The following is a 27697-nucleotide window of genomic DNA, read 5'->3' on the forward strand; positions in this document are numbered from 1 at the left end:
AAGGGGAGTTTAAATCCTTATCTTTTAGCATGGCAAGGAGAACATCAGCAACTCTGTTTGAGAGGTCTCTGTCTTTACATTCTCAATTTTTGAACACTAAGAAACAAATTCAGTACTTGTTGTGTAGAACTGTCAGAAGCAATGAATCTGCTGTGTATATCCTGCAAAAATATACTTTTCTTGAAGTTGCCTTTTTCATCTCCTGAAGGCACCAACTGATTCTACAAGACAACTCAATGGGTCTAAATGACCCTTGGTATTTCACTATGACTGTTAGACAATGGCCCATTTTGGTGAGGCACTTCCACCTTGCACACATCAGGACAATTTGCAAGACTAACAATTCAAAGGGAAAACCAACATTAGAGCAGAGTGCTAATTGTTTAGCAAGTGGGCTTTGATTGGAGCAGGTGTTGGCATGGAGAATACAGCAATTCATGCTGCTAGACTTTATTTAAATTTTAGACCAGGCAGATTGACTCTGATTGGTCTGATTGGATTATTGAATTGATTTGATTTATTATTGTCACATGTACCAAGATATAGTGAACAGTATTGTTTTGCATGCTCTACAAGCAGTTTGTACCATACAAAGTGCATCAGATGGCAGAATAGTGTATGGAATACAGTGGTGCACAGCAGAGAAACTGCAAAGAGATCAACATTAATATTTGGTCAGAGCCTTCAGAAATGGACCAGTGAATAGTTGTCATCTATCTTGCTGAGATAAAACAAGCACCATTTGTGTACATGTCCTTTCTGCCTACAAAGAACGGAACCCTATGCGTTATTATATGGAGCTTCCAGTACAGACAAGCACCATACCGTTAGCCCAAGTGACAATCATAAATTTATTATCAGTTGAATTATTTGCACACTTAGGATTATTCAGCAAGTGCTATCCGATGGGTGGGAAGGTTTGGAATATTGGTAATATAAGTGGACTAGCAATCCATGAGCCACAGCCTAATGTTCAGGAGTCATTGGTTCGAACTCCACTAGGGCAGATGGTGAAATTTGAATTCAATAACATTTGGAATTAAATACTTAGTTTAAAGGTGACCATTGTTGTCATAAAAACCCATTTGGTTCACTAATGCCCTTTAGGGAAGGAAATCCTCCATTCTTACCCAGTCTGACTTACATATGACTCTGAACTCGCAGCAATTCCAAACAGTCCCCTGAAATGACCCAGAGAACTGTTCAGTTCAAGGGCATTAAAGGATGGGCAACTAACACCAGCAATACCAATCACACCCAGATCCCACATAAGAATAAAAGAATATAGAATTACATGTAATGTTGGATACTGTGTTGTGAGTTTTACAAGTGGAAGCTGGTCAGGGGCAGTTAGCCCCTTGCTAGTTGGAAACAACAAAGGGCTGTCTGTTTGATATGATCTGTCAGTCTTGGAGATGTATGGCCTACATACCTGGCATCACACTGGCACTGAAATTGATCTACCACATTCCTCATTTGTGTGATTGGCTGCTTTACCTGCTACTTCCAGTGGCAACATGAGTGGTGTTCGCACATTGTCAGTTAACTGTCAATTATTATTGGTGCTTGGCATCTCCATGGCAATGCCTGTACCAATCAGAGACCACTTGCCAACCAATCACCACTTACGTTTTGTACAAGATATTAAGTTGATATTCTTGCGAATTGTCCTGATGAGTACAAAATGAAAAGGTTTTTGACAAAATATCTTTCTTTCACCAAGGCTCAAATTCTAAACTTCCAAATGACTTTGGCACTTTCCTGTAATGAGCCTTCCTCATGTGTAATCTGCTTTACAGGCTATGTAGCATTAGGGCAGCATCATCAAAACCAAACCTGAGTCTCGACTGGGTCTTCTATCCAAAGATAATGGCAATGAAGAGCAGAAACTATGGCCTACCACTTGCATAGTGCAGTGTCTCTGGCCAGAAGACCCAGATTCAAGTACCACCTGCTCCAAAGGCATCTCATATATATCTGAACAGGTTGATTGAAAAATATTGAGAATTCGGCAGATTCAAGGCTTCATGAAGAAGTAAGTGGTTAAAAAAATGTTAATGACAAAGCATCTGCACAAATTTTAAAATAAAGAGTGGAAACCATGCCCAATACTCCCATCCAGTTCGGGGATACTGAGCTCAGTTTCAAAGACCCTGTTGTTATCTGGACTAAGATAAAATTGCACGCGAAAGACTAAATCTTGTCCTTTTGGTTCCGAAATTTGTCACTGAATGCTGTTCAGCATTAAACTGCCAGGGAGCTGTGAAAATTCTTCAATGTGAGTCTCAGAAACTGAAAAATAAATTATGTATCGTGGCAACATTTGTATCTGAAGAATTCACAGCTTAAAATAGGATTTTCAATGCTGCAGTTCCAGTCACATGGTGTCATAGACGATATCTTCAGCAGATACTGAGCCAGTGGTGGGAGGTAGTTGAATAAAATTTGTACAGCTGAAGGTGAACCCATTGTGTTGAAGGGCCTGCACTATCTCTGTGCAGATAGAAACCGAGCTCTCTTGCAGATATTTTTAATCAATCTGTTCTGAGATGTTATGACATATCTCTGGAAGAAGTGGCACACTATCATTGCTTCATAAGATCTCTCTGTGCCTTGTTGTGCTATTAAACACATTAATAAAGTCAAATCAGTTTTACAGGACCTGTAAAACAAAAGGACAGTTGCAGATGCTGCTTAGAATCACTTTGAAACAGTCAACCGTTCAATTTGCACCTGTCTCCCACATATAATTCAGTTTAAACTTCTCCTAACCAGCTTCCTGGTGACATCATCAACACTTGCAATTTTGACAGCAAGCAATCAACTGAACCAAACACCAGGCAATAGAGCCAGGCAAAAAGCAAAATGTAATTCTTTGTAAGTATTTAAATTTTAAATGGCTCTGGCTACTAATGGGTGAAAATTAGTCTGGATTCTGGTTTTATTTAGCATAAGCTAAAGGTAAGGTAAATCAACATAGGAGTGGGACAGCCTGTGACCAATCTGCATGGCAATGGCATTGTTTAATTGACAGGGATTTGTTTTTTGTTTATTTTTAATCCAGAAGTGCTCTTAAACACAACTATATTTTTTTCCCCATCACTCATGGTTTTTTTTTTCATCTAACAACCACCAATAAATTTCTTGTGTCTTGAGGGCCTTTCGTAGATATTTTCTTTTTTTTTTGTAAATATATTTATTAGCAAATTTTTTTAACTTTACAGACATATAAAATTATTGAAAAAATCAATCAATACCACATATCAGTATAATAAAAAGAAAAAAAACATAAATTACAATACAACTACTATCTACTAACTACTAACCTACCCTAGAATACAAAGCAAACCGTAACATTGTGCAAAGCAAGACCAAAAAAAGAAAGAAAAGAAAGAAAAACAAAACCAAAAAACAAAAAAAACCCCACAAAATACAGAACAGCTATGCTCGGTGCAAAGCTCCCAAACAAAGGAACGGGAGCATTGTAACATACCCGTATTAACCCGGGAGACCCCCTCCAGGGTCCAGGGCTTGACAAATCTAACCATCCTGGTTAAACAAACTCCCTAGTTAAGATAATCGCAGATATTTTCTAATCAACCTGTTCAGAGATGTTGTTACACATTGCAGGAGCAGTTGGGGCTTGAACATGGGGCTCCTGGTCGAGAGGTAGGGACAATAACACTGTGTCACAGGTATCCTTTATTCAGGGAGCTATTTTAAAAAAAAATTATAATTATCCTGTTCAGAAACTTTGTCACACACCTCAATTGCAGGCAGAATTTGTACCCAAGCCTCTTGGCTCAGAGCTAGGGGCACTACCAGTGCATCACAAGAGCTTAGGGACTCTTTTTAAGACATCCACATGATATTAATCTTTTCATTTAACCTATTTTTCTCATCAACCTGTTCAGAGATGTTATCAGACCCCTCTGGAGTGGGTGAGACTTGTACTAGTGTCTCTCGGCTCAGGGGTACGGATACTACCACGGTGCCATAAGGGGGCCTCCACATGGTGTTAAACTTAACAATGTTAATGCAGAGCCCATTCAGGGACCTCATTGTGAAATTAATTATCCAGAAGTGGAGCAGAATGCTTTTAAAGTAAAGGCTGAATTCAAACATCTCTGTGGAATAATATCTCTGAACATGTTGATTAGAAAATATCTAAAGGCATTACATTCATCTCTGTCCTCCAGCAGTAGCCTATTCACACCCCTTTCCTCCACAGACAGGGCCGGAGGGGTGGTTGTTGCCAGAGGCATGGACAAGCCTGAGATGTTGTATCTTATATGGAGAGCTGCCTGTGGAGGTATAACTAATGATAGGAAGATACAGATAAAACTGGAGGGTCAATATTTATAGCTGCTGAGGCCTCCTGGTTGTGGGCATTGGCCAGACAGATTTCTATTTGCTGGCTGCTAAGTGAACAGTGTTGATTACTGCAATCTCAGTTGGTTTCGAAATTCCAATTCCTTTGAGTGTCATCACGGATGAACTTGTCAACATTAGAGTGGTGCTGGAAAAGCACAGCAGGTCAGGCAGCATCTGAGCAGCAGTAAACAGGGGTCTTGCCCAAAACGTCAATTTTCCTGCTCCTCGGATGCTGCCTGACCAGCTGTGCTTTTCCAGCACCACTTTAATCTTGACTCTAATCTTCAGCATCTGCAGTACTCACTTTCGCCAAAGGTGACCTTGTGACATGCTGAACTGTTCAGGTGTTTTCAAAAGTGACCAAGGATCCCATCACTGATGATCATTTAGCCAATGATCCTCTTCCAGTTATCCTATTAACAGTGGACCTATTGCGAATGACACTTCTGCAAATAGCTCGAATACCAGTGATCCTATTGTCAAACATTACGCTTGGTTAAGCTAGAGACATACCAGAGCCTGAGTGTTTGGTGAGCAACGGGTAGTACAAGTAGGAAATCCATCTACTGAGTTGGAGTGAATTTTTAATTCGTAGCCTTAGTGGCACAATCTCCATTGCACAAACCATAATTCAGTTTAATGCATTAATGACACCTTGAACTCAATATAGACACTTGGCCCTCATGCCAATTAAACATTGACAGTGTCCCTACCTCTGATCCAGGAGGTCTGTGTTCAGGTTCCCACCTGCCCGGAGGTAGGTGTGTCATCACGTTTAAGGAGGTTGAAGGGCTGCCTGACCGGCTGTGCTTTTCCAGCACCACACTCTCGACTCTGATCTCCAGCATCTGCAGTCCTCACTTCGTCCTAAAAATAACGATAACCTATTTACTGTACACAGAGTCTATGCTGAATAGGCTGCTGGTGTGAGACAGGGATCATTGTCATACCTTTATCATCAGGAAAGAATTTCTGCTCCACTTATGGATAATTAATTTCATAATGAGGCCACTCTTTAACTTTTCACGTTTAATGCCAAGTGGAAGTCTTTCACCATGTGCTGGATTAGCTAGATCCTGTTGCTGTACCCTGTGACTGTATCTTTAGACCAGTGCGTTAGAGCAAGTTGACAGCACTGTCGAGATATGCCGACAATGTGACTGATATTCGGCTCCCAGTGACAGCAGGGTCTAGAAGGCGGCTGAGGTTGGCAAATCAATGCTTCAGTAGTTACCTCCACAACACGCACTTCCTCTGAGCTCAGCTCGTCGCTGGGAAGTGTGTAATTGTGTTGCCATGAGCAAGTAGAAAGTCGTTTCGGTCAGGACGTTTAGAGCGCTGCTGTGGGTAAGAGTAGAATCTGCACAGCCCCTCAGCCTCACAGAGAAGCGCTCAAGAGTTTAATCTGAAGGGGATTGAAAGTAAGGGGATGGTGCCTGGTGAGGCTGGACAGAACTGTGGACCCTCGACCAGCGTAATGGGCATATGTCTTATTCAAAGCAGAGGCTGACAAGAATCAAGAGTTCTGTTTGCCGTGGTTAGTGGGAGGGAGGATGGGTAGCCCAGTATAAACTGGTTGACCTGCTTCAGTGCTGTGTCTCCTCTGTAATCCTCTATATCAAGCGAGTGACGAGTGTAATGATTAGCACCTTCCCATTCAATAGCTCAAGATATGCACTGAATGTTACGGCCTTCCTGGGAAAACCAGAGCACGTGGACACCCTGATTTTTCTATGTGCTCACCTGAAGCTCGTTCTGGGTACAAGTAGATGAACATGTGGCTATTACAAGAATCTGATGAATGAAGCCTTTAAAACACACGAGTCCGAGAGGGCTTACAACTGTAAGCAGCAGCTCGAGTCCGTGCCCTACTGAGGTGAGGATGACTGGATAAGATCTAGATGAGGAAAGGGGTAAACAAGCCTTGAGGGTGTTCAAAGTGCAGCCTGACCTGACATCTCATCTCAAGCACTATCGCCATAAGCGGTAATTGCTGCTCAACATCAACAAATAATCTAGTTGCAGGTTTCAACTGTTACTGCTAAAGATTTGTTTTGCTTTGGAGTTGACTGTTTCCAATATTAGCTGATGGCCCCCTTCCCTGTGAGATAGTGAAACCTCATGCAGGTGGATCAATATCTAACAAAGCTGGGATACACCAGAGTTTGAAGGTCTGCTGTGTGGCTCAAATCAGAGAACAGTGCAGTGCAGAAGGATTCTCTTCAAATCTGTGGTGACATTTCAAAGAGCAACTCAGTCAGTTGGAATAGCTGAAATTGAGTTGGGGAGGGGCGCTTTCTTTAAAATTGGGACAGGAAAATCAAACGAGAATTACTGAGGGGAAGCAAAATGCAAAAAATAAATTTGGTTGTTTCGCTTTGATTTGATTTGCCAACAACATTTCGAACACTCTCAGGAGCTGTGTTCTTAAATTCTATCCAACTCCCTGCAGGTCGTGGTGAAGACCAGGACAGAATATCAGCTGCAACAGAAGAAGAAGAAAAAGCTACACATCCCTGGAATTAAGAAACTCAACATTAACCTTTATGATGAAGTCTCGGAAAAAGTCAAGGTGATCCAGTTAAATCATTGCAAAGAGAGCTTACATACACCTTCAGTAAAGTTTATTTTTCATCATCAAACATCAAAGTGGAATAGCAGCCACTTCATATTGAATATATATTGCCAGTTTCTCACTCTCAATGTGATTTGATTCCTTTAGCTCACTGGATTGATTCTCATTACAATGGCATTCCTGGCTTGCCTGTTAATGCTGGTCATGTACAAGGCATTCTGGTATGATCAGCTAAGCTGCCCAGAGGGTTTTGTATTTAAGGTAAGATGACAGTCAGTGTTCCTCTTATTACTTCCAGATTTTACACAGCAGACTAGGTAATGAAAAAAGCCCTTTGCAAATGCTGAATGGGGGAAATTTTCTTATTTGTTGTTGCAATAAAGATCTTCAGATTCCTAACTCTCAATATCTCACAGGCACTCTCTCTAAACTATGTGTGACGGGTATTAAAATTCAGTTGCTTCATGTGGACTGGATTCTGGTCGTTGCAGTGTGGATATATTTAACCCTAATGGGAAGTAGGAGGTACCCTGTTCATCCTGAGTGGAGATATTTCGCCTCATGCATGTTGACCCATTTAGCAACATTGATATTTTTTTGGGGATAAAGAGAGCTCAGGAACTTAGAAAGAAGTAAATTTCTTTGATCTGCGTATGTTCAGTAATGACCAACCAAATGTGCAATATCACAGTCTATTGATGCCATTTTGGTGTTATAAAGTGTACCAACTCACTGTACACTAGGCTATCTGATGCCATAGTGTATTGATGCTCTGAAAAGCATACTTTACGCTACCACTCTGTACTGAGAAGTACTGCAACATTTCAGTGTAGAGTGCAACACTACAGGGAACACAGACACAACATGCTTGACATTCTTCAACCCAGTTACACACCGTGCTTCACATTGTATACACAGCACAATACAAAGATGCACTTAGATATTATGTACAAACACATTATTCAACACATTGCACAATGAACACTGCACTGTGTGTTGCTGTAGTATACTGAAACACATTGTGCCATTACTGACATTCTGAAAAACTAATAGATTGCACATTGTACAGTGTCCGAAAAGACTACATGATGCTCTGATTCTTTCCAACTGTGATTAACCTAAACCACATCTGGATTTCATTTACACATATATTGTATTTAGGATTTCTTTAGGAATTAGCATGATAACTTGCCTGCTCTGAGATTAACCTCCTCTCTTTGAATAACTACTCCTGCTTGCTTGAGGTTATTTCAGTTGTTTATGGATGAGGAGCCCAACTTGAATTTTAAATGAGTAAGAGTGAATTGTTCACAATGTCCTTGGTTTTCCTGAACTCTGGTAATCCTTTACTGCGTTCAGTATTATGCCGATTCCATGAATCTGAGCATGCTCTTACTGAACTGCCTTAGGTTCTGAGTGATTATCTCAATTCAGTTCTTTTCACTATTAGTCAGTATCTCCTTCGTCTTCCAGCTAGTTTGTGCATTTGAACAATAGATCATGCGGGTCAGACCTCAATATCCTGGCAGTCTGCTGTGCCAAATATGTTTGAGTCAGCAGACCAACTGGATGATTAAAGACCATCTAGCTGTGGCCGGCACGGCTAATGACTCTGTATAGAACCCATACACGATGTACAGCATGTGCACAATGAACACCTTGCCATCAAACTCTCAAAGAACAAACCAGTGGCAAGCTGAAACAGTGCTTCCTAGAACTGTTATGGGAAACCTGGACTCTTGTGTTTTGTAAGGTTTATAGAAAATAGATTTATTTTGCATTTAGGGGAATGTGTTGTTCCTTTAAAAGGGGCCATTGAAAGTTCAACGTGGGCATTGGAGATTTTTTTAAACTAACTTGCATAGAAATTATATGACCAGTGATAACTGCTTTTTATGTGGTAGACTCCACTTGAGCTGTTTTTGACCAGTGATTGACTTGCAGAAGTCCTTGTTTTATGCTGTATAGTTGAGGGAAGCCTGTGAGGAACCAGTTGTGTTGGAGAAAAGTCTGCTAAGAACAAGCAGAGTTAGGGAAAAGCTTGCACAGAACAACGTGCACAACTGATATCTCCCACTTAGAACCACTCAGGTCCTGAAAAAGGGTTACACCCGAAACGTCGACTTCTCCACCTCCTGATGCTGCCTGGCTTGCTGTGTTCTTCCAGCCCCCTGCTTGTCTACTTTGGATTTCAGCATCTGCAGTCTTTGTTTCTAACACATACATTACAGCAGATTTGGCTGAGATGACATGGGCTTTTCTCAAGGAAAGAATAGTCATTCTGATCATAACATCGATTGTTTGTGCTGCTGACCTTTCTTCACCTTGTGAATTTAAACTGGTTATCTCCCACATAAAGGTTACATCGAGAATAGACAATAAGAATAAAAGATACAGCAAAAAAGCTACTGAGAGCCAAAAATGCTTTTTATAAAACTGGCCTTTTGGAGCTTAATCTGCTGTATATTTGGATACAGCAGAACCAGAAATAATTCCTGCCCTTTCCAAAGCAACTCATTTGGTTTACAGTGCTCCTGTTTTCCCAGTCATTTCTCTTCCAACTTTTTCAATGCTTTCACAGCTTTTCAAAAAGGTGTTCAGATTCATTTCAGGATAGAGCAGGGCCAGAAATAATTGTTACTCTTTCTGAAGTAGCTGCAGTGTGCAACAAGATAATTTATCATTACACTCAGTTAATTTTGGTTTTTGCATTGTGGTCAGCTCATGTTTTGCGGAGAATGGAGTGGGTGATGTTATGCAGGTCTGTTTGAACTTTGACTGGGCCAATATTACAGTCTCCATATAAAAAAGAAAGTTCATATGAGCATATGTGTGTGTCAGGCCGAAAGGAATACTAGCATGATTTATGTTACTTTTCTGGGAATGAGGCACACAGCCAATTGGGGATATGGAGGGAAGGTGGAAATGTGAAGATGTGGGTGAAGATTTTGTTGAATGGTGGAGGAGGCTGAAGAGGCCTAATGGCAAATCCCCTGCCCACCCCCTGGTTTCTGATGTTCATAGCAATTCTCTGTTGCCAATGGTAAATCACAGATCATGGAAGCACAGACCAGGCTGCAGAAATTAGCTCATTCAATTCACAGTGCTCCTGATTTCCCAGTAGTTCTATCATTTCTTTTGCAACTTCTTGAATGCTTTCACAGCTTTTCAAAAAGTGTTCAGATTCATTGACTAGAATCATCCAGCATGGAAACAGGCCCTTCATCCAAACAGCCCATACCTGAACATAATTCCAAACTAAACTAGTCCCATCTGCCTGCTACCAGCCCATATCCCTCCAAACCTTTCCTCTTCATGTATTTATCCAAATGTCTTTTAAATGTTGCAATTGTGCCCACATCCACCACTTCCTCAGGAAGTTCATTCCACATGCTTTAGTCACACTCTGTGTAAAAAAAAATGTGTCCCTCATGTCTGTCTTAAATCTCTTACATCTCACGCTAAAAATGTGCCCCTTAGGTGGGCCTTACTGATACTGCATCTAATTCTGAGCAGCCTATTTCAGGAAGGAGACTTGGAGTGGGCGCAGTGTCGATTTATCAGAATGCTCCTCAGGAATGAATGACTTTGGCTCAATAGAGATGGTGGGGAACTTGTCCAGCTCAGACCACAGAGTTATTTTTAATCACTTTCCAGCGATGTTACAACAAACCTCTGGAGCAGGTGAGACTCAAATGTGGACCTTCTAGCACAGAGATAAAGTACTACCATTACATCACAAAAGCCCTCCAGAGTGCAGCAAGTTAAGGAGAGATTTAACATGGGTGTTCGAAATGATCAGATCTGTTGATAGAACAAGAGGGTTTGCATTGGTAATTGGATCAGAAGGTTGGATGATTAAGTGGTGGAGGATAGGGCGGCAAAGTGGCTCAGTGCTGCCTCACAGTGCCAGGGACCCAGGTTCGATTCCAGCCTCAGGCGACTGACTATGTGGAGTCTGCACATTCTCCCCGTGTCTGCATGCACTTCCTCCGGGTGCTCCGGTTTCCTCCCACAATCCAAAGATGTACAGGTTAGGTGAATTGGACATGCTAAATTGCCCATATTGTTCTGGGATGTGCAGCTTAGATGCATTAGTCAGGGGAAATGTAGAATAATAGGAGTAGGAGAATGTGTCTGGATGGGATACTCTTCAGAGGGTTGGTGTGGACTTGGGCCAAATGGCATGTTTCACACTGTAGAGATTCTATGATAAAGGTCAGAAGTAACACGGGTGAGATGGTGGTGGGAAAACCATTCAATGGTGCATAAAAATATATCTGGATATATAAAAAAAAGTCAAGGTATCTTGGTCTGTTGTGGTACAGTGGTAGTGTCCCTACCTATAAGCTAGGAAGTCTGGGTTCAAGTCCTATCTCCTCTGGACATCTATCAGAACATGTCTAAGCAGGTTGATTGTAAACATGGAGTGAGAGTAGGAAGAAGTCTGGCAAGATGAATAACAAAGGAAGGCTAAGAAAGATTGGTGGAAGTTTCAGAGGGGTATGAGGTTTTTTTTCTTACAGATGGGAGTTATGATGTGAACTGCACTGTCCGAAAGCTGGAGGGAGTGGAATCAACAACAACATTTGAAAGAAAATTGGGAAATGCACTTCAAAAGAGGAAAGAATGGTGGGACCAATTGGATAGTTGTTTTATTCAGACAATAGGTACTTGCTGTGCTGTGCGATTCTATAATTTGCCACAACTGCCACTGGTTGAAGACTAGCTTGGATACCTGCTGTTGTCTTTCTGGAATTGTATAGCTGGTCTAGGAGGGAGCAGGGCATGTGACCAGGTACTTGACAGGTAGAGGCTTAAATTCTTAAGAGTTTGATGATGGGAGAACTCTATTGAAGTTAATGTGAGGTGGTTTCACAAAGCACCCAGCCTCATCGCAAGCATGTTGGTGAGTGGGTTGCCTCTCTTAGTTTATGGATCAAATCTAGGTGATGTTGAGACAAGCCACCCAGAAGAATCTCAAGTCACTTGACTGAAAAGCAGGTCACTAATTCCACTAATTAAAGCCAAATCAAGCTGACAAATTGGCCTTGCTGCAAGGCTAGGTTCAGTTTAGCTGTTGCTAACCAGACAGTGTAAATGTGCCTTTGATTTCAGAGAGGATTGATTTGACAGCACGTCAGTAACTCCCAATGCAGATTTTCATAAAGCCAACTTGTGATTTCATCATTTGCTTTCTTTCTGCCTGGGTCAGAGAACAAAGGTGCATCGTATCACACAGAAGCAATACAATGATCATTCATAATACATGAATATATGACAGCAAGTTTCAGCTCTTCATCAAAGATTGGGCTGCATTTAATATTGTTAGCTTTACTCGGTAATTTATTGTGAATTTCATCAATGTACATTGCACTGTGGTTAGAAGCACAGAATCTAGAATTTTTTTAGTCCAGATGGAGGCCATTCAGCCATTCGGGAGTCTGTACCGGCTTCTGAAAGAACCGACCAACTTATCCCATTCTCCAGCCCTATCGCAATAGCTCTCGAAATACATCACTTTCAAATCTCCTTTGGAATCCGCTTTCATCACTCTCTCAGGTAGTGCATTCCAAATCCTAAACTCTCTGAGTAGAGGTTTCTCCTCATCTCAATCCTCATTCTCCAGGCGACAATCTTGAAATTAGTTACTGACGTACCAACTCATGAAAACAGAAGATCCTTCTTTACCCTATCAAAATTGTTCATCATTTTGAGCACCTCAATAAAATCACATTTCAATCTTCTCTGCTCCAAGAAGAATAAACCTAATTTCTCTAACCTTTCCTCACATCTAAAATCTCTCATTCCTGATATTCATTCTCCTAAATCTCCTTTAAACTCTCACCAGGGCTCTGACAGCCATCCTTAAATAGAGTGTCCAAAACAGAAAGCAGTACTCCAAACATAGTCTGTCCAATGGTCTGTAGAGGTATAGCATCACTTTGTTGCTTTTATGCTCTTTGTCTCTAGTATGCCTCTTGGGCAATATGGTGGCTCAGTGGTTAGCACTGCTGCGTCACAGGACCAGGGACCCGGGTTCGATTCCACCCTTGGGCGACTGTCTGTGTGGAGTTTGAACATTCTCCCTGTGTCTGCATGAATGTACTCCAGTTCCCTCTCATAGTCCAAAGGTATGCAGGTTAAGTGGATTGGTCACGCTAAATTGCCCATAATGTGCAGGATAAGTGGGCTAGCCATGGGAAATGCAGGATTACAGGATAGGGTGGGTCTAGGTGGGATGCTGTTCAGAGGGTCTGTGTGGACTTGATGGGTGGAATGGCCTGCTTCTATCCTGTAGGGATTCTATGATTTATAAACCCAAAGATCCTCTAAAGCCTTCATAACAATTGTTTGAACTTGCCTGGCCACTTTCAGAGAATCATGCACGTGAACTTCAATGTGCCTGTGTTGTCTCTCCATGTTTCTTCTACCAAAACATATTACCTCACATTTCTCTGCATTGAAATTTATTTGCCAGGTGACTGCCCATTTGGCCAACTTGTCAATGTCTCTCTTAAGTCACTCATCGTCATCCTCACAAATCACTATTTCTCCCTACCTCAGCATCATCTGCAAGTTTAGAGGTTTGCCCTCAACACCCATTTCAAATTGTTCACAAAAATCAGAAAAACGATTGTTGCAAGTGGGGACACCACTTTCAACTTGTCTCCAGTCTGAGAAATGCCCAACTATTCCTTTCAGACGACTTTGAATCCATTCTGCCAAGGACCCATTAATCCCAAGCAATTCTAATTTGCTAACCAATTTGCATGGTGGCTCAGTGGTTAGCACTGCTGCCTCAGAGTGCAAGGGTCCTGGGTTTGGTTCTCGCCTTGGCTGTCTGGGTGGAGTTTGCATGTTTGCTCCATGTCTGCGAGACTTCCTGTCAGAAGCTCTGGTTTCATTCCATGGTCTCAAGATATGCAGGTTAGGTGGATTGGACATGCTAAATTATTGGTAGTGCGCAAGGTAGGTGATTTCGAGGATAGGGTTCGGACTGGATCTGGGTGGGATGCTCTTTGTAGGGTTGGTACAGACTCAATGGTCGAATGGCCTCTTTCTGCACTGTCAGGATTCTGTGTGGCGATGTATCAAGTGCTTTCTGAAAGTCGAAATATACAACATCCACGGCACTAGCCTCATCCACTGCCTGTGTCACCTTGTCAAATAACTCAATTAGATTTGTCAGACCCAACCTTGACAAAGCCATGCTGTTATGGACCAGGCCAGACCCCCTCAAAACATTTCAGGAAAATAGCCCAGACCTTACCTTTGCTGGTTCTTTTAAACGGATGCACAGTGGATATTCCAGGGGAGATGAAGTTGCTCAAACCACTTAGTTTTAAACAAAACAAAATTTATTTGCAAGATTACCGAATGAAACACAAACATAAGAGAACAGAATACTGAATAACAATCTCACCGAAAACCCAACAAATTATACTAACCTAATGTCGGTGTTCCTAATACTTGCAACAATCCCTCAACACCCTTTGGCACAAGAGATAAAATCAAACACAGGGTTTGATAGGAGAGAAGTCAGAGAGAAAGAGTACCAGCATGGGCCTGGTTCTTTTTTCACACTACTGCCAAAAGCCAAACCAAACCAGAGAAAAGCTGAGCTGGGAGAACTGGCTACTCCCCTTTCATTGCACAAGTGTTCCTTTTTTAAAACTTGAAAGCCTTTTTCCTGAGGCAGTATCTGTTAGCTATTATCAAACCGGCCCTAAAAGCCTTCAACCCCAGACCTTTCGGAGTCTGTGTCTTTTCGGACCTCTCTGAAATATAAAAAAATGAAGGACAACATAACCTTGTTAAAGGAGCAGCATTGTTACAATGTTGACTGTAGTATTAGCTTATTTTTCTTCAATTGCTTATTTATCCCATCCCGTACTATGGTCTCCCTACTGGCTGTGCTGGAAAGTTACCCCATTTTGAAATACAGAGGAGCCTGGATTATCTGAATTTCAGATTATCCGGCAAGTTTGCAAGGTCCCGAAGCTTGGCTAAACTATGTTATCCAGCGTTTGATTATCCAGCATTCGAGTAACTGAATGAATACACCCCACACATGTCCTTCGGATAATCCAGGCTCCTGTGTACATGGATTTCCTTGGTGAGTTAGTTTCCGCACCATCTGATGAAATGCTCTGATTTAATACTGCCACCTTGCTCAGGGTTCGAATGAGTCGTTGTCTGTCTAAGTTGAAATTTATTTCACAAAGTCTGGACAGAGCTGAGCCAAAAACTGAGCTTTTGTTCACTTAAAGCTTTGATGTTTCTGTTGAGGTTTTGTTTTTGTTTTTGCAAGACAAATGTTTAGATTTGTCTGGAGTCAAATTGGAAATTGCCAACCCCTTTTTTCCTATTGAGGATTTTGTGAAGCAGTCCAACAGTATTTCAGAAATATGCATCAAATTTCATTCGTGCAAGCTTTGGCAGTATCCTCAACAGAATGAAGATAGTAAAATAAAACAATTTTAATACAAGTTCTAATTTGTTTCAAATGCACAGTTTGGCTGCACAACCAGTTAAAACTAGAAGGACAAATTATTAAGGAGTAAAAATAGTAATTGTGTTCCTGTGCCTAGAAAACAGTCACACTTAAACCGTGATTGTACGAATGTGAGAGTTCCTGACTGCAGTGATATCACCAATGTGATATGTCACGTTGTAAATTCATGATTCATCATAGCAACAACGGTGCAATAGGATGTATTATCAGGCTACGCAAAAGGCTCCCAACCATTCCTGTATGGGTTTGCTCCCTCCGGAATGTAAATTTAATGCATTACTCAGGGAAGACAAGATAAAGCTGTTGGACTGGATGGAAGAACTGGGATTTCTTGCACAATTGAGGTGCTACTTGCATGTTAATAGGTACCAGTCGGACACAGTGAGTTTTTCACTTTGTTGTCCTGTAGAGAGCGTAGCCCATGGGAGCCAAAGCCCCTGAAGTATTTTTACGTCAAAACGTCCCGCCATTGACAGCTGCGCCATCGGGTTCATTGTTAAAGCCTTGCTTGGATGGGTTGCGTTCTTGCCAATAATTGGACAACACGTTTCCTGAAAAGACAAAGAAAAGTGGGGGCAATTGCATGGCTTCAGCCAAAAAAATCCCCACTTAAAGAATAATCCAGCACCTTTCTAGTGCATGATATGTAAATGTAATTGTGAAGCAATTTTTAATGGGGTCGAGGGACGGTTGTCAGGGGTGGGGGAGGTGTGGTGGTGAGGATCCATCTGGCGAGCTGTACAACTGTCACACTCCGTTTTGTTCTTGTTGCAGCATAAGCACTGTACTCCTGCAGCTCTGGAGATGTATTACTCGGAGCAGGAAGCTGGTTCTCGTGGAAGCCTCTACACGGTTATTAGCCACTTAAGCCAGGCTAAGAGAACCATTCCTGATCTGTCATCACCATGGCTACCAGTGCTTCCTGCCTTGAAAGGACCAGCAAAATCAAAAGAGGAACCTAACAGCTCCCATCAATAGAAGATTAAAGAAGGAAGACAAATTCATCTCATTGTTCATTGAAGTTCTGAAGTACTCAAGCATTACATGATCCTCTTTACAAAGAAAAGTTCTTACTTTTAAGGATGTGTATGTGTGTGCGGGATATCTGTGTGAGAGAGTGTGTGTATGTGTGTGTGCATATATGTATGTATGTGTGCGTGTCTACGTCCATGTGTGTGTATCTGTGAATGTGTGTGCAAACCACAATCCCTTCGTTTGACATATTTAAGTTTGATTAGTTGGGTTGAGCCAGTGTTGGGGTGAAAATGGAGGCTAATTGAGTCTGCCCTAAAAACAAATCCAAACTGGCTCCAAAAGGTAAGATAACGGAAGCAGAAAAGTATTTTCATGGAGTTTAGGCTTGAGGCACCAGTTTTAAGACAAGGCCTCCCAGATATGAATCATGGAATCATATAAATGTAAGATGGCCGTTTCGGCCTCGTGTCTTTGAAATGTGCACAGATATTTCTGAGCTGTGTTGCAATTATTTCATTCCACCTAATTCAAATTTACAAGTATTATCATCTTAATCTTCCCATGACCCCAAATTTTGTTATTCATTATTAGCATCAAAATTCAATAGCAAAAGGCTGTTAACAATACTAAAAGCACCCAAAATCAATAACCTTAGTGATAAACCCAGGTTTTATAACTGGGAAAACAAGGTGATCTCCAAATCGAACCTGGAGAGAGTGAGGATTGCAGATGCTGGAGATCAGAGTCCACACTTTTTGACTCCAAATTGGAGCCCGAGGTTTGTAATAATTATTGAATTTGGTTTTACAAAATCCATACCCCCTCTTTCTGCTCTTTCAAATACAAATGGTCCCATTTGGGAGCTTTCTTTAAAGCTGTCAAACTATGGGATGGTTAAAATAACTTGCCTGAATAGCAAATGGATTGAACCCAAGATTACTGCTGCTGGTAACAATGCTTTGCTCCTCTCCTTTATTGAGATGATTAATGTTATTTGCTTTTTAATTCTAGTTTCCCTTCAAATAAGCTAGTGTGTGCGCAGCAGTGGATATCTGGTTTTGTGACAGTGCCACCACATTAATAGCATTGATGATATACTTTTGACTATTATTTCAGTCCTAAGACACAGTCTCAGAGAGTTACCAGTTGTGGCGTCACTATGTTAAACAGCCCGATGAGCACATATAAGCAACAATTTCTTTCTAATGATTGTACAGCTGCACAGTAATAATGAAATGTAACCTCGTTAATGTCTGCTATGAATAGAAGCTACCTGCGACCAGTTTAGCTCTTTTGATTTTAATTAGTTTTAAATGGTGTTTCATTAGTTCTCATCTGAATACGGGATTTGGCAGTATTTCCTCAGTATGGCCAGATGCATCTTTTTACATCATTTTCCTTTTGTTGCACCGAGTTACTTGATGTTACCTTGTCAGGATGGAAGGATAAAAGGTTTCCAGCCTGATAATGTGAAGGGATATATCATTCTTTCCTCTAAGCTGGAATCCTGAATCCCTCTGCTTTCCTGAGGGAGCATTTCCCAAGAGAAGTTACACAGTGTCACCTCACTCCATCCTCTCCCGAAAGCCCTCATCACTGAAGGGGTGTTTATGAAATTCCTAGCCAATGTCCTGGAAATGGCAAGTCAAATATCATGGCATTGGCTGCTTTAGAATTTGTGCATTGGCAGACACTTCATGTGATTGAGTGCAGTTTTCTGCCTCCAGAGCAAGTTATAACCTTTATACTTTAGCGATGACACAAAGCAGCATTATATGCAGCCTGTTATAGCTGTGCTTCACGATATAGTGTGCCAGGTGACATTCCCCTTCAACAATGAGTGGCTGGAAGGCAGATAAACAGGTAGGGCAAAGTATAAAGTTGAATAAGTCAGAAGAGTGAATAACTGCAGTCATATTAGATTCCTAAAGACTAAATGCAAAAGCTTTTTTTTCAGTGTAATTATATTTTTACATGTTATGGTGGAGAGCAGAAGATAAATGACAAGGAGTAAGGAAATGGCTGTGCCCTCCAGGGGTTAAGGATAATGAGGACACTAAGGAATGGTTTGTCCTTTGCCAAAATGTGCAAATATTCGAAGCGGGCTGAATGACCTTTGGGCAGACAGTCACTTCATCCGTGCCACTGTTCCTAGATTTTCCAATAATCGGGTTCTTAGAAAGTTTGGGTGAAAGTTACCATGTCATTTGGAGCAGCTCCAAGCATCCATACTTTAAATTCAGCTCGAGATCTCACTGGAGTGCACAGCATTGTGACGTATGGGCTCTCCAAGCCCACAGGCAACTTGGATTGCACACACCGGGGGCTGCTTTCCGATTAGCAAGCGGGCTTTGTGATCCAGGAAGGCATTCAAAAATGGCACTCCACTTGACTGTCCACGTGTGAACATTGTACCAACAAAATATTGTGTGTTTAAATTAAGTCTGCTTCACTCCCTCAGCTCTGTTGGGTACGTTAAAAGAATGATTTTCATCAGGCCAGTTCTGACACAAAATGCTGTATAAACTTGCAAAGGGGAACTTCCATCAGAAGAAATCTTCATTGCTTCAACGCCCTGGTATAAATGTCAACTTATCCTGCTGTGGAGCTAATCCATTCATTTATGTACATGGCATTCAATTGCGAGTGGGAGTACTGGAGCTGACAGATTTTTAATTAAGTTTCTGCAGGTCGCCTTTGTTTGTCTAAAAATCTAATGAGACGCTGCTTTTAATAAATATAATAAATGTCGTAATACTGTTGTGACACTTCTGTCAGCATTCGTCTTAGTACGGCTACTGTTCACTGTATGACACTGTTAATTTAGCGACACTTTGTATGTATTTATAGATCTTGTGAGTTTCACATCGCTGCCAGCACTTTGAGGTGTCTTAAGTGCCAAAATGGAGATAGTGATTACTTGCTTTCAAACTGATAAAAATAAATGGACAGTTTTCTCTTCCGAAGTGGGCCTCTCAGTTTCTTCAGTTTGTGTTAGTAGCTCATTCAGGGTACGTTCAATATTTGACCCTCAGCACCAACTTAAAACCATTAAGATAGACAATAGCAGATTTTCGCCTGTAACCCATATAGCTACAACTGAAGAGGAAGCCACACAAGTAAATGAGGATGGAAGCAATGGAAGGTTGTGCTGATTGGCTGAAGGGCGGCAAGACTTAAGAGGTGGAGCAGAAACACTGGTAAAGACAGTTCTGAGGAAGGGTCACTCGACCCAGAACATTAGCTCTGATTTCTCTCCACGAATGCTGCCAGACCTGTCGAGTTTTTCCCAGAAATTTCTGTTTTTGTTACTGGTAAAGACAGGTTGGGCCAAATGGCCAGACACTGTCCCATGTAAAGCATCGACTTCAGTAGGATAAAACAAAAAGAATGTGGATGTGGGAGATCTAAAGCAAACAAAAACAGAAATCGCTTGAGAAACTCAGCACGTCTGGCAGCATCTGTGGAGACAGAAAGCAGAGTTAACGTTTTGAGTCCAGTGACCCATCTTCAGAACTGTTCTCTCAACTTTAATAAATTTGATAGCTTCAATCGTAAAATCATCAAGTGCGATTCTCTAAATGTAGTTTAAATATTTTAAAGACTCACAGTATTTCTGCCTCACTTTGCTGTTTAGTGCAGACACAAAGCCTGGCAGTTTGGTCCTGGTTGCGGGCAGTTATCTGTCCAGGGAGTGGACACATTGATGGCGTGGATGGCAATCTCATACCTACAGCATGTGCCAGCAGTCTATGAAGCAAGCCACTATGTGTCCGTCAACCAAATGGTTATGTCTCAAGGTTGAGGGGGTTTAACCCTCAGTCATGTCAAGGCAGAGGGCTGCTGTCAGCCAAGGGTAGGTGATGGGCCTAGTGGTAATATCGCTCGTCTATTAATCCAGAGAACCGGGTTATGTTCTGGGGACCAGGGTTTTGAAACCTGCATGGCAGAAGGTAGAATCTGAATTCAGTAATAATCTGGCAATAATGGTGGCCACTGGTGAGTATCAAGAAAAGCCCATCTGGCTAAATAATATCCTTTAGGGAAAGAAACTGCCGTCCTTACATTGTCTTGCCTTTACATGACTCCAGACTCTCGGCAAAGTGGTTTATTCATAACTGCCCTCTAGGCAATTAGGGATGGGCAATAAATGCTGGCCTAGCCAGTGATGCCCACACCTCATGAATGAGTTTAACAAAGGGGTCAAAAGGCAGAGTTTGTAATCAAATTGGTGGTTTGGATATGGTCAGACATGTGCTCATGATGGTTAGGAATAGGGTTAGGGGTCCATCGCACATCAGCCTGGGGAAGTGGGCCGTGATCAGTCCTGGAGCTGTGGTGCACACAGCTAGGGGCTTTATAGGCTCTCTGTTGGGGAGCTGCACAGAGAGTAGTCAGGGATCTGGGGAGCTCTAGTTCAGAGCTGACTGTCCAATCTAGTCTAGACAATCAGGCATGGTCAGTCCTAGGGTTCTGTGGAATGATATCATGGTGAGGGGGGTGGGGGCAATGCTTTCAAGGGGACACTGTTTTGGAAATGAAGTTGTTGGAGGGGTATCTTAATATTTGTGGTTTGGAGGTAGCAAACTGAGATACAAAGGGACAAGGATGGTGAAGAGGGGGGAGCCAGCAGTGGGTGGGGAGGACATGGGACGCTGTGGGAGGTGGGGTTATAGGCTGTCACTGATGCCATAGCCTCAGTATGGGGGAGACTGTGCAATGTGACGGTTACAGATAATCTGTATTGGTGCAGCTTTTGCCGTTAAGAGTGAGAGTTGGAAACATTTGTTCAGGGTGGTGGTGGGGGTATGACCTGTGGATGTTCAGTAGAGATTGATTCTCCCAGGAGTGCTAAGTAAAAAGAATCATGGAGGTTAAGAGTGAAAGTGGGATGGATTTGATAACCAGGCAGAACCTTGTATTCACAGTGTCCAGCAAGACCTGGTTTTTATATACATCCACAGGATTTGAGCGTCACTGGCTAGGCCAGCATTTATTGCCTATTTCTAATGGCCTGGAGGGTAGTTAAGAGTTAACCACATTGCCGTGGGTCTGGAGTCACATACAGACCAGCTCAGGTAAGGACAGCAGTTTCCTTCCCTAAAGGACATTCGTGAACCAGATGGGTTTTTCCAACAGTAGACAATGGCTTTGTGGTCATCATTAGAGACCAGATATTTATTGAATTCAAGTTCCACCCGAACCCAGGTTGCCAGAACAGTACCTGGTTCCCTGGATTAACAGTCTGGCACTAATAAGCCATTTCCTCCCCTGCGCTGCTTTCCACGATTTGCCTATTTCCAAATGTGACTTACGAATGGAAACTGGCTGGAAACACGCTGAGAGTGCATGGAGTCAGTGCCTGTTTGCTGTCCAAAAGCACAGGCTTCACCTTTGTGTGATGTGATGGTCTTTAAGGTGTGCTTAACGCACCAAGATCTTACGCTTAATAGAGTGCAGCTTGAGGTCATTTCCAGTCTTGTCATTGTGTGCGTGAAATGCACGCAAAGAACAAGTGTGTGGGATGCGAATGCTGGTCACTGGCAATGTCAACCATGTCACTGCTCCTTCCAGACTGAAGGTAGACATCTCTATGAAGAAGAATAATTCCCCAGGTGATATGTCAAATAAGTACCTCAGGTCTGCTACAACATGCAGTTAATGCAAGACCACTTGGGTGGGCAAGACTGATTCCCTCAACACCTGAACTGTAAGGAGAACACAACACAGCCTTATGCAATGATGCCTTTTGTGGTCATGTGTGACTGCAGGAGAAGGGTTCATGTGGCATTCCCACTCTGCTACTCTTTGTGAAGTGTCTGGTGTTGCATTCATCAGAATAAGGTCCAAGTCGAGTCCTCCCACTGTATAGAGGAGTGTGTTGAGCTATCATGTGCATGGGGATGTGAATGCTGACTGCTCACATTACAGAGAACTTGTTCTGTTTCTTCCTTCCCCTACAGCAGGTTTGCTGTAAGTGTGCTGAATGGATCCAGCCACACACGGGGTTAATGTCAGTTGCTGCGATGCAGTGAAAGGAAATGGAAGAGGAACAGATATGTCAGTAACATCCAGGAACCAGCAGCAGCCTCCAGTGTCTGCAAAACAACCACCGTGAAGAGATTGCAGCTGCAGGGCCCATCAGGATGTGCAGGAGGGCCAGGGTCTGAGGTCCTCAGTGCAGTTTCCCATGTATGAGTGATGCACAGTCTTGCCACAGACTGAACATGCTCCGGGTCTCTGTCACTGAACTATGCTGACTGATGTGACCTGAAGGAATGGACGTCCATCCTATCCTTGTGACTATCTCAGGAGCCACTGTGTGGGGGCTCTCAATTGTCCACTCACAAACATATTGGGGTTGTTTCCAATGCCATTTGTATCAGATCACACCACTTCATCTGGTTTCCCCATGCTGCATCCAGGCAGTAGTTACCTGATACCTTAGCTGGCTTCCCCCAAGTGCAGGGTGCCATAGACTGTATATGCAGCTTGTGCTGAAAGGGCAGTATCAGAACGCAGTTCAGTTCATCAATAGAAGAGTATTCCAGTCCATCAACGTACAAGTGCTTTGTAATCATTGGGCCCACCTCTTTGAAATCTGCACCCCAGAAACCAGTATAATTCCTATATTCTTGAGATGTTTCATGTTTCTGCTGTGTTTGAGGAGGCAGATATCTTCCAAGGTTGATTACTGTGAGACAAGAGCTTCCCACTGTAACGCTGGCTTTTCCCTCTTTTACTCAACCTCCTGAGGTAGAGAACAGCCCATTCTTCAGCCAGGCCATAGTAAAGCAGATGATACGCAACCTTAAGATGAGATTATGCTTTTTGGATCGGGTAGGGACTTGACACAGTGTGCTGTCCAACCCCAGCAGGCTAGAACAGGCAACAAAGGGGATGTGATGGAGGCTGATGCACTGGGAGAGTCAGGTTCATCTTCTGAGGATGATGGCATTGAGCAGGAGGAACACCAGTTCTGACAATAGGATACAGCAGCTTCCGGCCAGACAGGTCTTAATGAACTCCAACGTGAGCTGGCTGCTGTGAACTATAATTGGCTGGAATGTTTTTGGTGCTCAGCATGCAATTGGTTTGCTTCTGTTCCCACGAGGCAACTGCAGCTTCTGTTTGTTTGATATCTGCTCACTTTTTAGTGAACTGTTATGAGATGACAGAAGGTTTTCCTGTAAGTGATGGCCCCCACCTTGAACAATGAGAAGATGTTGGGCCACACTGGGCATTGGAGAAAGAGTGGCAGTGACTTAGCTAGGGCTGTAAGCAAGGCTGCTGAGCAAGGTGAGGGCCCATGGTGTTCGAGGTGAGCTACTGGTATGGATTGAGGATTGGCTGACTGACAGAAGGCAGAGAGTTGGGATAAAAGGTTCTTTTTCGGAATGGCAGCCGGTGACAAGTGGTGTCCCGCAGGGTTCAGTGTTGGGGCCGCAGCCGTTAACATTATATATAAATGATCTGGATGAAGGGACTGGGGGCATTCTAGCAAAGTTTGCCGATGATACAAAGTTAGGTGGACAGGCAGGTAGCACTGAGGAAGTGGGGAGGCTGCAGAAAGATTTAGACAGTTTGGGAGAGTGGTCCAGGAAATGGCTGATGGAATTCAATGTGAGCAAATGCGAGGTCTTGCACTTTGGAAAAAAGAATACAAGCATGGACTACTTCCTAAACAGTGAGAAAATTCGTAAAGCCAAAGTACAGAGGGATCTCTGTAAGTAATCTAATCTAATCTAACAGTAATCTAAATCTGGGAGTGCTAGTTGAGGATTCTCTAAAGGTAAACATACAGGTTGAGTCCGTGATTAAGAAAGCGAATGTAATGTTGTCAATTATCTCAAGAGGGTTGGAATATAAAAACACCGTTGTTCTACTGAGACTTTATAAAGCTCTGGTTAGGCCCCATCTGGAATACCGTGTCCAGGTTTTGTCCCCACACCTCAGGAAGGACATTCTGGCACTGGAGCGTGTCGAGTTGTGGGCCTGTGGAATTCATTGCCACAGAGTGCAGTGGAGGCAGGGACGCTAAATGTCTTCAAGGCAGAAATTGATAAATTCTTGATGTCACAAGGAATTAAGGGCTACGGGGAGAATGCGAGTAAGTGGAGTCAAAATGCCCATCAGCCATGATTGAATGGTGGAGTGGACTCGATGGGCCGAATGGCATTACTTCCGCTCCTATGTCTTATGGTCTTATGGTAAGATGACATGTGGCTAAGGACAGGTCTGGCCTGCTGTTTAAACAGCAATAGGTGTAGGATGTGCAGTTGTATGTGCAAGGAAGTGTCAGCTTTGCCACTTACATGCCCTGAGAAGTTGTTCTGTGCTGCTGCACCATTATGCTGATGATGCAGGGCAGCCCCAGTATGCCAACACATCATCGGGTACACGTCTGGCGTTCCAAGACAATGCTGTTGCCACAGAGATCCCAGGATTTCCCACAATATCACAGCAGTGGGGAGTACTTCCATTATGGTGAGTGGGAGAATCAGGTTAGCATTAGATGAGAGGGGAAGCACAGAGGCATTGGAGATAGTGAGGTAAATTCAGGACAATTCCATAAGAAAGCTCACTCGGCCTAACGTCGAGAGATCCTTCATGCAATATTGACACTTAACCCATTTCTGGTTAGATTCAGCTCTTCAAATTTTCATGACCAATTTTTGAATTATTACTTCTAAATGTATTGGAGAAGGAGGAAAAGGTTTGTCTACTGGGGGCGGGGGTGGGTATTTGGAGGTGGGAGTTTATGTTGTGGCATGTCCCGATATATGAGAGCTGGTAACTCTCTCAGGAGCAGTCCTGGCTTTAATTATTTCGATTGGTTCGGAAATAATTGTACAAACAAAAAGAAATAAGTGAGGGTGAAATTTCGGAGAACGACTTTAAGTGATTTTATGCCAATATCCCATGGCTGTTATTCTTAGGACAATTGAGGAGAAAGTGAGGTCTGCAGATGCTGGAGATCAGAGCTGAAAATGTGTTGCTGGAACAGCGCAGCAGGTCAGGCAGCATCCAAGGAACAGGAGAATCAACGTTTCAGGCATAAGCCCGAAGAAGGGCTTATGCCCGAAACGTCGATTCTCCTGATCCCTGGATGCTGCCTGACCTGCTGCGCTGTTCCAGCAACACATTTTCAGTTCTTAGGACAATTGTCATGTTTTGTTCATTTGATAGGATGATTGTCTCTGAATCAGAACTTTGTCAGCTCAATAGGACTTCATTAAACAATTCAACAGAGAGCAGTGAGGCAGGGCTGTGTTGCTTTCTGATTGCCTTTCTTGCAATCTATACCAAAAGCAGAAAGACTGTTTTCTAAAAAATAGGGAACACAGCAGCTAACATTAAAAAGACAAAAACAAAATCTTCTGAAGAAGGATGACTGGACCTGAAACATTAACTCTGCTTTCTCTCCACAGATGCTGCCAAACCTGCTGCATTTCTGGTTTTGTTGCAGACCTCCAGCACCTGTAGCTCTTTTATTAAAGGACTGAATGTGCTTCCATGAATTAAGAGAGATGATCAGTCGCCACATCCCCCATAGAATCCCTACAGTGTGGAAACAGGCCCTTCTGCCCAGTACATCCATACCAACCCTCTGAAGAGTATCCCACCGAAACCTATTCCCCTATCCTATGTTTACCCCGACTAATGTACCTAACCTACACATCCCTGGACACTATAGGCAATTTAATGTGGCCAATTCACCTACCTACACATCTTTGGATTATGGAAGGAAACCGGAGTACCCAGAGGAGACCAACACAGACACGGGAGAATGTACAAACTCCATACAGTCACTTGAGGCTGGAATTGAGTCTGGTCCCTAGCATTGTGAGGCAGCAGTGCTAACCACTGAGCTACCCCAAACCCTGCCACTTGCGAACCCCAATGCTACACATGCGAGGATTGAGCCCCTGACCTTGGCATTATTAGCACCACGCTCTAATCATCTGAACTAACCGACCAACCAGTATCGCATTAAATTAGATATAACAATGTTAGCACAATACATCAACAAATTCGCAAATGAATTCACCCTCATAAGATGTTCCAATAAGTCAGATCTTCACAGGATAAAGTTGCCTTGTAGATTTATTGTTGAAGAGGGAGAACAGCCCGATCCAATTTCTGGGAACTCTGGACAGATATCACTTGAAAATCTGAGGGATATTTCAGGCTGATCTGAGGCCCAGTCAAACTGATGACATACTGTATTTCAAAAGCTGTTAAAGAATCTGCAAACTGGTGGGAGGAATTAGTCTGGACACAAAAGGCACTCATGCCTCGTATCCCAAAGCTGGTTGTGGGAGCTTGCTGTGCACAAGCTGGCTGCTGCTTTCCCTGCGTTAAAACAGAAACTGCAATTCGAAAATTGTCTAATCGGTTCTAATGCCTTTCAGGATACTGGTGTCATGAGAGGCTCAGTGTAAAGCCTTTTCGTTCTGAATGAATTGCTGGTTAATTCTTTCTCTTCCCACCCGCAAAGCTTGCTGACTCACTGCGAGTCTATTTGTGCTTGTTATAAAGACCAGCGTCAGTCCATGTCTTGTTTGGCAGCTAAACCCAGTAATTCAATTTAACTCGTCAAAGTTCAAAGACTGCCTTCATAGCAATTGCTGCCCACTCTTGAGAATCACTGAGCTTTTGATGCCAGTGATGTCACAGAGTCATATACAGCTCCGCCTTGCATTGGAAATGAGATACTTTCAGTGTCTGATTGAATTTTCTTCTCTTTATCAACACAGAGGAAACTTCTTTTTGTACTCAGTAGCTAAAATGTGTTTGAAACCTGCAACTCAAACTTCAAAAGACTTCCTGCGTTGCAGACTCACTGGAAAACATGCAATTTATTTAATTGTGCTTTTGCTTTTGTATGTATACAATATAGGATATTTCTGATGTCAATGGAATTCAGTAACATCAAACAGGAACTGCTCATTAACCGAGCTTGCTGAGAGTGTTTTTGAGGAGTGATTAAGTGATTGTTGGGGTTTGGTTGCTGGCACTTATGTAACTGCAACACATAGAGACACAGAGCTGTACAGCACAGAAACTGACCCCTTTGGTCCAACTTGTCCATACCGACCTGATATCCTAAACTAATCTGGTCCCTTTTGCTGGGACTTGGCCCATTTCCCTTTAAAACCCTTCCTATTCATGTACCCATCCAGGTGCCTTTTAAAAGTTGAAATTGTACCAGTCTACCTGTGACTCCACTTTCAAGGAACTATGAACCTGCA

At 42.7% G+C, this 27697-nt stretch overlaps 1 protein-coding gene across 1 annotated transcript in view; it reads left to right on the forward strand.

Annotated features, from left to right (window-relative positions):
* Positions 1–17470, forward strand: part of caly (calcyon neuron-specific vesicular protein) — a 47917-nt gene extending 30447 nt beyond the window's left edge. Inside the window, exons 3-5 of the mRNA XM_043678876.1 lie at positions 6827–6946; positions 7097–7210; positions 16242–17470. Of these exons, the coding sequence (XP_043534811.1) occupies positions 6827–6946; positions 7097–7210; positions 16242–16445 (438 nt within the window). The 3' untranslated portion in view covers positions 16446–17470. The remainder of the gene's footprint in view (positions 1–6826; positions 6947–7096; positions 7211–16241) is intronic.
* Positions 17471–27697: the final 10227 nt, after the last annotated feature.

This window comes from Chiloscyllium plagiosum, chromosome 38 (genome assembly GCF_004010195.1).
Source record: "Chiloscyllium plagiosum isolate BGI_BamShark_2017 chromosome 38, ASM401019v2, whole genome shotgun sequence".
Taxonomy (NCBI): Eukaryota; Metazoa; Chordata; class Chondrichthyes; order Orectolobiformes; family Hemiscylliidae; genus Chiloscyllium; species Chiloscyllium plagiosum.